The 13,793-nt window shown below is 43.9% G+C and overlaps 1 protein-coding gene across 3 annotated transcripts in view; it reads left to right on the top strand.

Moving 5' to 3' along the window:
* The window catches only part of LOC122942295 (alpha-2-macroglobulin-like), a 186,263-nt gene that overhangs the window by 131,208 nt on the left and 41,262 nt on the right, over positions 1-13,793 (top strand). For all 3 annotated transcript variants that reach the window (XM_044299830.1, XM_044299829.1, XM_044299828.1), the window contains exons 21-22: positions 2,608-2,729; positions 3,874-3,931. In XM_044299830.1, coding sequence (XP_044155765.1) covers positions 2,608-2,729; positions 3,874-3,931 — 180 coding nt within the window. The remainder of the gene's footprint in view (positions 1-2,607; positions 2,730-3,873; positions 3,932-13,793) is intronic.

The raw sequence follows: 13,793 nt of genomic DNA, 5'->3' as shown, positions 1-13,793 counted from the left end.
AGAAAGGCTGGGCGAACCAGGGCAAGACTAATAGTGAGAGACGGGGCCTGGCAACCAGCCAAACTGGAGCGGACAGGACCAGGGTGCGCTGGAAGGAGGTGTCATCGCAGGGGACTGAGACTGAGGAACTTAAACACAGGAGAACAAGAACCAGATGAGGCAGAAGGACGAGACAAACAGAGAGGACAAGCCTGGGCGATCCAGGCGGACAGATGTAGAACGAGCCTGGGCGATCCAGGCGGACAGAGGTAGAACGAGCCTGGGAGATCCAGGCGGACAGAGGTAGAACGAGCCTGGGCGATCGAGGCGGACAGAGGTAGACAGACAGGATGACCCCCAAACCACTACAGGAACCGGCGGACAGACTGCCACATGATGAAACCCACAGCAAGTGAAGCATGAAAAGGCCAGGCCTGACCTGTTGACAGATACAATGATGCAAACAAAGAAGACAGGGAGAGGGGAAAAAGTGTATATGACGAACAATACGGCCACGGCATGATCCCCAGGCCGACCGGCCATAATCTGAAAAAGCTGCCTAGGTGTGCACTGGAACACGGGGGTAACCCTGCACCAGCTGGCAGATTGACAAACAGGACCAGGCGGAACATGGGACTGTGCCGGAGCAGTAAAGGCCGTGAGCGCACCGCACTGGAACCGCAGACAGCCGGAACAAGTGGCGAACTAATATCCCAAGTGTGTTAAAATAATCATCCAGAAACACCATATGCTTGGCCGTGAAGGAAACACCCACATGATGTACAAATAAAGAGAGTACGCTGTGACGGAAGGTATGGCTGGCATTAGATGAAGGAATGTACAGAAACTGGCAACCGGCTGCTGGGAGAGAACAGGGCGACCCTGATTTTATCAGATGACAATTTGAAGACATGAGGTTATGGACAAATGTTATGCAGGGGTTAATACAATCGTGTGTGGAGCTGACAACTAGAAGTGATTATTGCATAATTCCTAGCCATAGGCCTCATGAGACCTTCACATACAGGAGGGAGAAAAAAACAAACAAACACACACTGACACATAGGACTGCCGATGCAGTGTAATATAGTGATCCTCGTGGAACGCACGCCGAATCACGACCGGAAGTGCCGCTGCTAGGAGAGCAGATGCGGGCGCATGCTGAAGGCAACTAGGTGAAGCGGAGGAACGAGGACAGGAGACTCACCCGAGGACAGGAGACGAGGGAGGCAATGTAGTGGCGGCGAGCAGACCACTGAGGACTCCAGGTGAGAGGCGAGGCGGCTCCTGACTCGGCGACTGTAATCCGGAAGCGCTCCAGGCGGACAGAGGTAATCCGGAAGCGCCCTGAGGAGACGGGGGCTGGCACTTAAGAGAGGGCAGACGCCCCTCCCACAAATCCAGGCTGACATGTCAGCCTTCTAACTTGTGTAAAATTGCTTTTGTTAACTGAGTGACTTTGCATTTTCTCATTGAGGAATATTCTATTCCAGCTAACACTGCTCTGCATTTCTGAGAAACATGTAGGGAACTTAGCAAATCTTACATAAGCTGCCATCAGATAGGTTTAATGTACTTTTCTTTTTGGAAAGAAAGCCGATTTGCATACCTTTGCAAAATAGCTTTCCTGACATATCTTATGTTAGCAGGTGTAAGATATGCTAATTTGCATACGTTTCCCAGAAATGAAGAGCAGTGTTTGCTGGACTACAATACTCCTTATGCATAGTAGGCAGCCTCCTTAATAAAGTGCAGCCCCAAAAGCATGCCAAAAGGCCACTCAACTAACTATGGCAATTTTCTCTTGTAACAGTATTCTTTTGGAAGGACATCTTATGTTTCAGCGGATCATTGTGTGGGTCTCTCTCTTGTTTGTCCAAAAGGAATCACAAGAAATGTGGGACAAAGTCTGAACTGGTATAAATGATTAGTTATTCTTGAATCTGTACATTATGATAAAAGGCACAACTTCCCCATGAGAAATCAGCTGTCCAGTAGGGATTTCCGATTGTTGGATACAAAGTAATCAGCTTAAAAACACTAAAGGGCTGAATTATTTTTCTAAACCAAATTTTATTGCACCCAAAGAGTTATCTCTTCTGTGACAATGGTTACCCCAGCTGCACTTCACCAACAACAAGGGGGTGCCTCACAGTTTGAGAAGCACTGCTCTAAATATCCATAGTAAATAATGAATATATTTGCTTCATCTTTATAATTAACATTCTTGTTCTTGGTCTGTTGTAATATTTTTCATATAAACACTGGCATCATGCACAAGACCATTTTTGTGGTCCTCATCCGAGCCGCATTTTTTGCGGCTCGGGTGAGGACCCATTCACTTCAATGGGGCCGCAAAAGATGCGGACAGCACTCCATGTGCTGTCTGCATCCGTTGCACCGTTCCGTGGCCCCGCAAAAAAAATACAGCATGTCCTATTCTTGTCCATTTTGCTGACAAGAATAGGCATTTCTACAATGGGCCGCCTGTTCCGTTCCGCAAATTGCGGAAGGCACACGGACGGCTTCCGTTTTTTGCAGATCCGTGGTTTGCAAACTGCAAAAAGCGGCACGGTTGTGTGCATGAGGCCTTACTCTTATGTCGTTTACTTTCTAAAACCTTTTCAGGAGAAGTGAACATTACTGTCAAGACAGAAGCTTTGGACACAAAAGAATTATGTGGAAATGAGATGCCTGTTGTGCCTAAACAAGGCAGAACTGATACCATTGTAAAGGCAGTACTTGTACAAGTAAGTGTGCATTATTTTCATTGCAAAAGAAAGGGATGGGAATTATACATCAGGCTTACGTTTCCTTCATTTGGGTCAAAAATTTATTTCATTCAACCTATAGCTAATTATTACCCTAGAGAAAGAGCCTTGACTACACACCGACACAGCTGCCATGTAGTCATGGTCAGGTGTGGGTAGGGCCGGTGATGTCCTGGTGCAGTGTAGGTGCAATTGAGTTGTAATACTGCAAGTTGGCCCAGAGGCAATTGGTACAGCAATAATAGTTATCTTTTGGCTAGTGTTAGCATCAGGACAACCATGGATCAATCTTTGCAGACTAAACAACTGTAACACCATATTGGAAAGGGCATGGCCAATATTAAGAAGCCATCTTAGATAGACCACCACACTTTACATATAGGAAATCACCATAATACCTAGTGAAACACATACAGTATTAACATTATTTAAAGGCATAGTGAAATATATATTTTTGGCAGCAACAGTCGATCCTAGGCTCCAAAATTGCAATGGTAAAAAAAGCGCACAAATACAATTCGCACATTATTAATATAAACATATTAGCATTAAAGCAGTCCCAACAATTTCTAGGATATCTCCTCTACACCTTACAGGTGCCTTCTTTATGTAAAGAAATATATGTTGTCAAACAGCAAGACTAGGTTAAGTCACTGCAGGTTAGCAACAAAAAAAAAAAGCTGTGGCATCACTTAGCTGCCTTGTGTGAACTTACATTTAGTGGGTGTCCACAATATATATTTTTCAAATCCCTCCCTACCCAGTGAAACCTGTGAAGGGATGTTACTTGGTTCCAGCTCCATTGGTTGTAGGCTATCTGCACTGCACTTCCGACCCCTACATATAAACTTTCTGCATGGACAGGGTTAAGTGCACCTCTGCAGCCAATGACAGACCTCATCGGTGACATATACCTAAGCGACATGTCCCTGTTGGGTTAAGTGCAACTTGGGAAAACGGCACCGCTGAAGCTAGTCACTGGCTGCAGCAGAGCACATGACCTGATTGATGTAGGACGTTACTTCCCTTCATAGGTCCTCCTGGGTGATTTTTTATTTTTTTTCTATATTTGGTACATACATCAATTGGACAAAAATATTTAATAATTTTTTGGTCTCTTCAGCCTGGTGGTGTCCTGGTGGAGAAAGCACAGAGCTCTCTGATCTGCATCAAAGATGGAGGTAAGGGGATATTATAGTAAACTAATGAAATCCTTTTTTTAATTTATTTTAAGGGGTTATCCCATGAATAATGTAAAAAATGAAAATCAGATATCATGTAGGCCAGGACAATCTCTTTCTAACAAATCTAGAACCAGCCCTGCACCTCATATGGATCCCAAGATCTCCACATTCATTTCTCTGCTAGATTGATATGTAGCTGACAGCTCAAGGGGAGTGTCTTTTCTGCTGCAGCTCAGGAGGTGTGTCTCAGCTCTCCCTATCACAGCTCAGGAGGCAGTTGAAAGATGAAACTGAGCATGTGCGGCCTTCTTAATGAGCAGGTCAAAGAAATAAGGAATTAAGTGACACTATAAAGATACATTTTATTGAATAACTCAGTAGCTATACAAAATTTATAATTGCATGCAATTACAAAAGTATTCAGATCCATAGTTTGAAAACTGTAGAATATTTTTCTTGGGACAACCCCTATAAGTGAAAATTGGTGTAGATCAGGGGTGCACAACGTTTCCTGGTTGGGGGCCACATTGCCAGACTTAACCAATGACGAGGGCCGAAATTAAAATTTAAAGATGTATTAACAACTGAAATATTGTACTTATGGCATATTGAACAGACATGTTTTACCATTAATGTCTAGTTACACTTCCAGGACTCCCATCTAATGAGAGAATACATTAGAGATACATGTGAGCAGCCACAAGACATAGGTATACATGTTACCAGATGGTTGGGGGCCGCACATAATGGTATCAAGGGCCGCATGTGGCCCCCGGGCCGTAGGTTGTGCACCCCTGGTGTAGATAATATGCATGAAATGTATTATTTTTTGTAGACACTTTTAATACGTTCCCTTTGAAAGTGACAACTACAAATTTTGGTAGCCCTGTGTATTCTGCTGTTGTCAATGAATCTTCTCCAGGCTGCGCTCTGTAGCTGATGTAAGGGTATTGACAGGCAAACATCACTGCCCAAAACATGAATGCTGCTGCACCTGGCACAGTCTTTATCCTCTCCCATACTTTACCCGTTTCCTCAGGACTGCATTTGTGACTCTCATGAATTCTGCTCACAATTTTGATGGATCTATAAAACTTTAGCTTTTGATAGGTATGATTTGAGCAAAGTTTTAAGGGACAAAACTACTGTAGAGAACTACTGCCTCCAGGCTATGATTTCTGCAAATTTGAAGTGGCATTGGGAAAAAAGGGGAACACAGTTATGGGGAGTTGAAGAGGTATTTCCTTCTGGACATTAGTGGCATAACCACAGGATTGGATAAAAGTGTGATAGGTATGGGTCCCACCTCTGGGTTAACGTGATGAAAATTGTACTGGGTGTACAGACAACACATTTCAGGATTCAACAAACCCCTTTGTCAGGTAAGTTACACAATTCTTCTGCAGCGCCATGTTTTGTCCATTGGATACCTATTGATCCATTCACTTTTATGGGAGTTATGAAAAAACGCTACATGCACTCAGAACTCCCACAAAAGTGAAAGGAAAGAGCTGCATATGCACAGCCACCGCTACATTTACAATGCCATGAGATGGGTTCCCACTAGAGATGAGTGAATTGAATCAGTCAAAGTGAAATTTGATCCGAATTTCAGGAAAAATTTGATTTGCAACGAATGCGAATTTCCTTGCGCTTCGTGGTAACTGTTAAGGGAGGATATCAAAAGTGGCCTATTGAAATATGAAAAGTGGCCTATTTAATTATAGAAAGAAAAAAATATACGCACTTCACTGGTGCAGTTATTTGTGGCAAAAGCGTTTAGTGGCCTATTTCAGTACAGAAAGAAAAAAAACGCACTTCACTGGTGCACTTATTTGTGGCAAAAGCATTTAGTGGCCTATTTCATTATAGAAATAAAAAAATATACGCACTTTACTGCTGCAGATATTTGTGGCAAAAGCATTTAGTGGCCTATTTCAGTATAGAAAGAAAAAAATATACGCACTACACAGGTGCACTTATTCAGTACAAAAAGAAAAATATATTCTCAGTTCACTTCTGCAGTTATATGTGTTGAAAGCTTTTACTGGCCTATTTCAGTACAGAAAGAAACATAAATATACACTTCACTTGTGCATTTATTATTGCTGAAAGCGTTTACTGGCCTATTTCAGTACAAAAAGAAAAATATATTCTCAGTTCACTTCTGCAGTTATATGTGTTGAAAGTGTACAGAAAGAAAAAAATATACGCACTTCACTGGTGCAATTATTTGTGGCAAAAGCGTTTAGCGGCCTATTTCAGTACAGAAAGAAAAAAATATACGCACTTCACTGGTGCAGTTATTTGTGGCAAAAGCGTTTAGTGGCCTATTTCACTACACAAAAAATAATATATACGCACTTCACTGGTGCAGTTTTTTGTGCCAAAAGTGTTTAGTGGCCTATTTCAGTACAGAAAGAAAAAAATAGATTCACTTTGCTGGTGCAGTTATTTGTAGCAAAAGCGTTTAGTGGCCTATTTCAGTACAGAAAGAAAAATATATTCTCAGTTCACTTCGGCGGTTATATGTCTTGAAAGCGTTTAGTGGCCTATTTCAGAACAAAAAGAAAAATATATTCACAGTTCACATCAGCGCTTATATGTGTTGAATGCATAGCTGGGAGGCAGCAGGGTGGCAGCAGTGGGAGATCGGGAGCCAAACGTGCCACATGCTTCACAGCAGCCTACCTACCTACCCGGGAAGTAGTGGTGCAGGGGTTCACTGAAGTAGCGGCGGTAGTAGTCAGTCAGTGCGGCGGTTATTTTGTATTTCAGTACTAAAAGAAAAATATATTCTCAGTTCACTTCGGCTGTTATTTGTTTTGAAAGCATTTAGTGGCCTATTTCAGTAAAAAAATAAAATATATATTCTCAGTTTACGTCGACAGTTATATGTGTTAAAAGCATGGCTGGGAGTCAGCAGGGTGGCAGAAGTGGGAGGTCGGAAGCCAAACGTGCCCTGAGTAGACAACCTGCTTCACAGCAGCCCAGCTGCCCAGGAAGTAGTGGTGCAGGGGTTCATGGAAGTAGTGGCGGTAGCAGTCAGCCAGTGCACAGGTTATATGTGTTATTTTGTATTTCAGTACAAAAATAAAAATATATTCTCAGTTTACTTCAGTGGTTATATGTGTTGAAAGCGTTTAGTGGCCTATTTCAGTACAAAAAGAAAAATATATTCTCAGTTCACGTCGGCGGTAGGGATGAGCGAACTCGAACTGTATAGTTCGGGTTCGTACCGAATTTTGGGGTGTCCGTGACACGGACCCGAACCCGGACATTTTCGTAAAAGTCCGGGTTCGGGTTCGGTGTTCGTCGCTTTCTTCGCGCTTTTGTGACGCTTTCTTGGCGCTTTTTGAAAGGCTGCAAAGCAGCCAATCAACAAGCGTCATACTACTTGCCCCAAGAGGCCATCACAGCCATGCCTACTATTGGCATGGCTGTGATTGGCCAGAGCACCATGTGACCCAGCCTCTATTTAAGCTGGAGTCACATAGCGCCGCCCGTCACTCTGCTCTGATTAGCGTAGGACGAGATTAGGCAGATTAACTCCTCCAAAGGACTTGATTAACTGATCGATCTGCAGCTGTGGATCATTGAGCTGCTGATCCTCAATTGCTCACTGTTTTTAGGCTGCCCAGACCGTTTGTCAGTCACATTTTTCTGGGGTGATCGGCGGCCATTTTGTGTCTTGTGGTGCGCCAGCACAAGCTGCGACCAAGTGCATTTAACCCTCAATGGTGTGGTTGTTTTTTGGCTAAAGCCTACATCAGGGTGAAGCTGTCACACCAAGTGCATTTAACCAGCAATAGTCTGTTTATTTTTTGGCCATATACTACATCAGGGGCAAGCTGCGCCTGTCACCAAGTGCATTTAACCCTCAATGGTGCGTTTGTTTTTTGGCTAAAGCCTACATCAGGGTGAAGCTGTCACACCAAGTGCATTTAACCAGCAATAGTCTGTTTATTTTTTGGCCATATACTACATCAGGGGCAAGCTGCGCCCGTCACCAAGTGCATTTAACCCTCAGTAGTGTGGTTGGTCAAGCTATCACACCAAGTGCATTTAACCAGCAATAGTCTGTTCATTTTTTGGCCATATACTAAATCAGGGGCAAGCTGCGCCCGTCACCAAGTGCATTTAACCAGCAATAGTCTGTTCATTTTTTGGCCATATACTACATCAGGGGCAAGCTGCGCCCGTCACCAAGTGCATTTAACCCTCAGTAGTGTGGTTGGTCAAGATGTGACACCAAGTGCATTTAACCAGCAATAGTCTGTTCATTTTTTGGCCATATACTACATCAGGGGCAAGCTGCGCCCATCACCAAGTGCATTTAACCAGCAATAGTGTGGTTATTTTTTGGCCATATCCCAGTCTAATTCTGTCACTAAATCCATACCGGTCACCCAGCGCCTAAATACTAGGCCTCAAATTTATATCCCGCTAAATCTCTCGTTACCGCTGTCCTGTTGTGGCTGGGAAAGTTATTTAGTGTCCGTCAAAGCACATTTTTTGTTCTGGGTTGAAATACAATTCCCAATTTAGCAATTTAAAAATTTAGTGGTTTCTGCTGTATCAGAGCTATTTGAAATCTATCCCTAAAAGGGTATATAATATTCAAGGTGCACATAGGGTCATTCAGAATAACTTCACACACCCGCTACTGTGCATTTCCAAGTCTAATTCTGTCACTAAACCCATACCTGTCACCCAGCGCCTAAATACTAGGCCTCAAATTCATATCCAGCTAAATCTGTCGTTAGTGCTGTAGCTGGGCGAGTTATTTAGTGTCCGTTCAAGCACATTTCTTGTTCTGGGTTGAAATACAATTCCCAATTTAGCAATTTCATAATTTAGTGGTTTCTGCTATATCAGAGCTATTTGAAATCTATCCCTAAAAGGGTATATAATATTCAAGGTGCACATTGGGTCATTCAGAATAACTTCACACACACCCGCTACTGTGTATTTCCAAGTCTAATTCTGTCACTAAACCCATACCTGTCACCCAGCGCCTAAATACTAGGCCTCAAATTCATATCCAGCTAAATCTGTCGTTAGTGCTGTAGCTGGGCGAGTTATTTAGTGTCCGTTCAAGCACATTTCTTGTTCTGGGTTGAAATACAATTCCCAATTTAGCAATTTCATAATTTAGTGGTTTCTGCTATATCAGAGCTATTTGAAATCTATCCCTAAAAGGGTAGATCATATTGAAGGTGCACATAGGGACATTCAGAATAACTTCACACACCCGCTACTGTGCATTTCCAAGTCTAATTCTGTCACTAAACCCATACCTGTCACCCAGCGCCTAAATACTAGGCCTCAAATTTATATCCAGCTAAATCTGTCCTTAGTGCTGTAGCTGGGCGAGTTATTTAGTGTCCGTTCAAGCACATTTCTTGTTCTGGGTTGAAATACAATTCCCAATTTAGCAATTTCATAATTTAGTGGTTTCTGCTATATCAGAGCTATTTGAAATCTATCCCTAAAAGGGTATATAATATTCAAGGTGCACATTGGGTCATTCAGAATAACTTCACACACACCCGCTACTGTGTATTTCCAAGTCTAATTCTGGCACTAAACCCATACCTGTCACCCAGCGCCTAAATACTAGGCCTCAAATTTATATCCTGCTAAATCTCTCGTTAACGCTGTCCTGTTGTGACTGGGAAAGTTATTTAGTGTCCGTCAAAGCACATTTTTTGTTCTGGGTTGAAATACAATTCCCAATTTAGCAATTTCATAATTTAGTGGTTTATGCTATATCAGAGCTATTTGAAATCTATCCCTAAAAGGGTATATAATATTCAAGGTGCACATTGGGTCATTCAGAATAACTTCACACACACCCGCTACTGTGTATTTCTAAGTCTAATTCTGTCACTAAACCCATACCTGTCACCCAGCGCCTAAATACTAGGCCTCAAATTTATATCCTGCTAAATCTCTCGTTAACGCTGTCCTGTTGTGGCTGGGAAAGTTATTTAGTGTCCGTCAAAGCACATTTTTTGTTCTGGGTTGAAATACAATTCCCAATTTAGCAATTTCATAATTTAGTGGTTTCTGCTATATCAGAGCTATTTGAAATCTATCCCTAAAAGGGTATATAATATTCAAGGTGCACATTGGGTCATTCAGAATAACTTCACACACACCCGCTACTGTGTATTTCTAAGTCTAATTCTGTCACTAAACCCATACCTGTCACCCAGCGCCTAAATACTAGGCCTCAAATTTATATCCTGCTAAATCTCTCGTTAACGCTGTCCTGTTGTGGCTGGGAAAGTTATTTAGTGTCCGTCAAAGCACATTTTTTGTTCTGGGTTGAAATACAATTCCCAATTTAGCAATTTCATAATTTAGTGGTTTCTGCTATATCAGAGCTATTTGAAATCTATCCCTAAAAGGGTATATAATATTCAAGGTGCACATTGGGTCATTCAGAATAACTTCACACACACCCGCTACTGTGTATTTCTAAGTCTAATTCTGTCACTAAACCCATACCTGTCACCCAGCGCCTAAATACTAGGCCTCAAATTTATATCCTGCTAAATCTCTCGTTAACGCTGTCCTGTTGTGGCTGGGAAAGTTATTTAGTGTCCGTCAAAGCACATTTTTTGTTCTGGGTTGAAATACAATTCCCAATTTAGCAATTTCATAATTTAGTGGTTTCTGCTATATCAGAGCTATTTGAAATCTATCCCTAAAAGGGTATATAATATTCAAGGTGCACATTGGGTCATTCAGAATAACTTCACACACACCCGCTACTGTGTATTTCTAAGTCTAATTCTGTCACTAAACCCATACCTGTCACCCAGCGCCTAAATACTAGGCCTCAAATTTTTATCCTGCTAAATCTCTCGTTAACGCTGTCCTGTTGTGGCTGGGAAAGTTATTTAGTGTCCGTCAAAGCACATTTTTTGTTCTGGGTTGAAATACAATTCCCAATTTAGCAATTTCATAATTTAGTGGTTTCTGCTATATCAGAGCTATTTGAAATCTATCCCTAAAAGGGTATATAATATTCAAGGTGCACATTGGGTCATTCAGAATAACTTCACACACACACGCTTCTGTGCATTTCCAAGTCTAATTCTGTCACTAAATCCATACCGGTCACCCAGCGCCTAAATACTAGGCCTCAAATTTATATCCTGCTAAATCTCTCGTTAACGCTGTCCTGTTGTGGCTGGGAAAGTTATTTAGTGTCCGTCAAAGCACATTTTTTGTTCTGGGTTGAAATACAATTCCCAATTTAGCAATTTCATAATTTAGTGGTTTCTGCTATATCAGAGCTATTTGAAATCTATCCCTAAAAGGGTATATAATATTCAAGGTGCACATTGGGTCATTCAGAATAACTTCACACACACACGCTTCTGTGCATTTCCAAGTCTAATTCTGTCACTAAATCCATACCGGTCACCCAGCGCCTAAATACTAGGCCTCAAATTTATATCCTGCTAAATCTCTCGTTAACGCTGTCCTGTTGTGGCTGGGAAAGTTATTTAGTGTCCGTCAAAGCACATTTTTTGTTCTGGGTTGAAATACAATTCCCAATTTAGCAATTTCATAATTTAGTGGTTTCTGCTATATCAGAGCTATTTGAAATCTATCCCTAAAAGGGTATATAATATTCAAGGTGCACATTGGGTCATTCAGAATAACTTCACACACACACGCTTCTGTGCATTTCCAAGTCTAATTCTGTCACTAAATCCATACCGGTCACCCAGCGCCTAAATACTAGGCCTCAAATTTATATCCCGCTGAATTTGAATACAATACATTGTGCCAAATAATATATTTGTTGTTGTGGTGAACCATAACAATGAGAAAAACATCTAGTAAGGGACGCGGACGTGGACATGGTCGTGGTGGTGTTAGTGGACCCTCTGGTGCTGGGAGAGGACGTGGCCGTTCTGCCACATCCACACGTCCTAGTGTACCAACTACCTCAGGTCCCAGTAGCCGCCAGAATTTACAGCGATATATGGTGGGGCCCAATGCCGTTCTAAGGATGGTAAGGCCTGAGCAGGTACAGGCATTAGTCAATTGGGTGGCCGACAGTGGATCCAGCACGTTCACATTATCTCCCACCCAGTCTTCTGCAGAAAGCGCACAGATGGCGCCTGAAAACCAACCCCATCAGTCTGTCACATCACCCCCATGCATACCAGGGAAACTGTCTCAGCCTCAAGTTATGCAGCAGTCTCTTATGCTGTTTGAAGACTCCGCTGGCAGGGTTTCCCAAGGGCATCCACCTAGCCCTTCCCCAGCGGTGAAAGACATAGAATGCACTGACGCACAACCACTTATGTTTCCTGATGATGAGGACATGGGAATACCACCTCAGCATGTCTCTGATGATGACGAAACACAGGTGCCAACTGCTGCGTCTTTCTGCAGTGTGCAGACTGAACAGGAGGTCAGGGATCAAGACTGGGTGGAAGACGATGCAGGGGACGATGAGGTCCTAGACCCCACATGGAATGAAGGTCGTGCCACTGACTTTCACAGTTCGGAGGAAGAGGCAGTGGTGAGACCGAGCCAACAGCGTAGCAAAAGAGGGAGCAGTGGGCAAAAGCAGAACACCCGCCGCCAAGAGACTCCGCCTGCTACTGACCGCCGCCATCTGGGACCGAGCACCCCAAAGGCAGCTTCAAGGAGTTCCCTGGCATGGCACTTCTTCAAACAATGTGCTGACGACAAGACCCGAGTGGTTTGCACGCTGTGCCATCAGAGCCTGAAGCGAGGCATTAACGTTCTGAACCTGAGCACAACCTGCATGACCAGGCACCTGCATGCAAAGCATGAACTGCAGTGGAGTAAACACCTTAAAACCAAGGAAGTCACTCAGGCTCCCCCTGCTACCTCTTCTGCTGCTGCCGCCTCGGCCTATTCTGCTGCTGCCGCCTCGGCCTCTTCCTCCGCCTCTGGAGGAACGTTGGCACCTGCCGCCCAGCAAACAGGGGATGTACCACCAACACCACCACCACCACCTCCGTCACCAAGCGTCTCAACCATGTCACACGCCAGTGTTCAGCTCTCCATCTCACAAACATTTGATAGAAAGCGTAAATTCCCACCTAGCCACCCTCGATCCCTGGCCCTGAATGCCAGCATTTCTAAACTACTGGCCTATGAAATGCTGTCATTTAGGCTGGTGGACACAGACAGCTTCAAACAGCTCATGTCGCTTGCTGTCCCACAGTATGTTGTTCCCAGCCGGCACTACTTCTCCAAGAGAGCCGTGCCTTCCCTGCACAACCAAGTATCCGATAAAATCAAGTGTGCACTGCGCAACGCCATCTGTAGCAAGGTCCACCTAACCACAGATACGTGGACCAGTAAGCACGGCCAGGGACGCTATATCTCCCTAACTGCACACTGGGTAAATGTAGTGGCAGCTGGGCCCCAGGCGGAGAGCTGTTTGGCGCACGTCCTTCCGCCGCCAAGGATCGCAGGGCAACATTCTTTGCCTCCTGTTGCCACCTCCTCCTTCTCGGCTTCCTCCTCCTCTTCTTCCACCTGCTCATCCAGTCAGCCACACACCTTCACCACCAACTTCAGCACAGCCCGGGGTAAACGTCAGCAGGCCATTCTGAAACTCATATGTTTGGGGGACAGGCCCCACACCGCACAGGAGTTGTGGCGGGGTATTGAACAACAGACCGACGAGTGGTTGCTGCCGGTGAGCCTCAAGCCCGGCCTGGTGGTGTGTGATAATGGGCGAAATCTCGTTGCAGCTCTGGGACTAGCCAATTTGACGCACATCCCTTGCTTGGCGCATGTGCTGAATTTGGTGGTGCAGAAGTTCATTCACAACTACCCCGACATGTCA

The sequence above is a fragment of the Bufo gargarizans genome, chromosome 6 (genome assembly GCF_014858855.1).
Source record: "Bufo gargarizans isolate SCDJY-AF-19 chromosome 6, ASM1485885v1, whole genome shotgun sequence".
In the NCBI taxonomy this organism is placed as follows: Eukaryota; Metazoa; Chordata; class Amphibia; order Anura; family Bufonidae; genus Bufo; species Bufo gargarizans.
The sequence above is the reverse complement of the archived record's forward strand: the minus strand, read 5'-3'. Positions and strand labels throughout refer to the sequence as shown.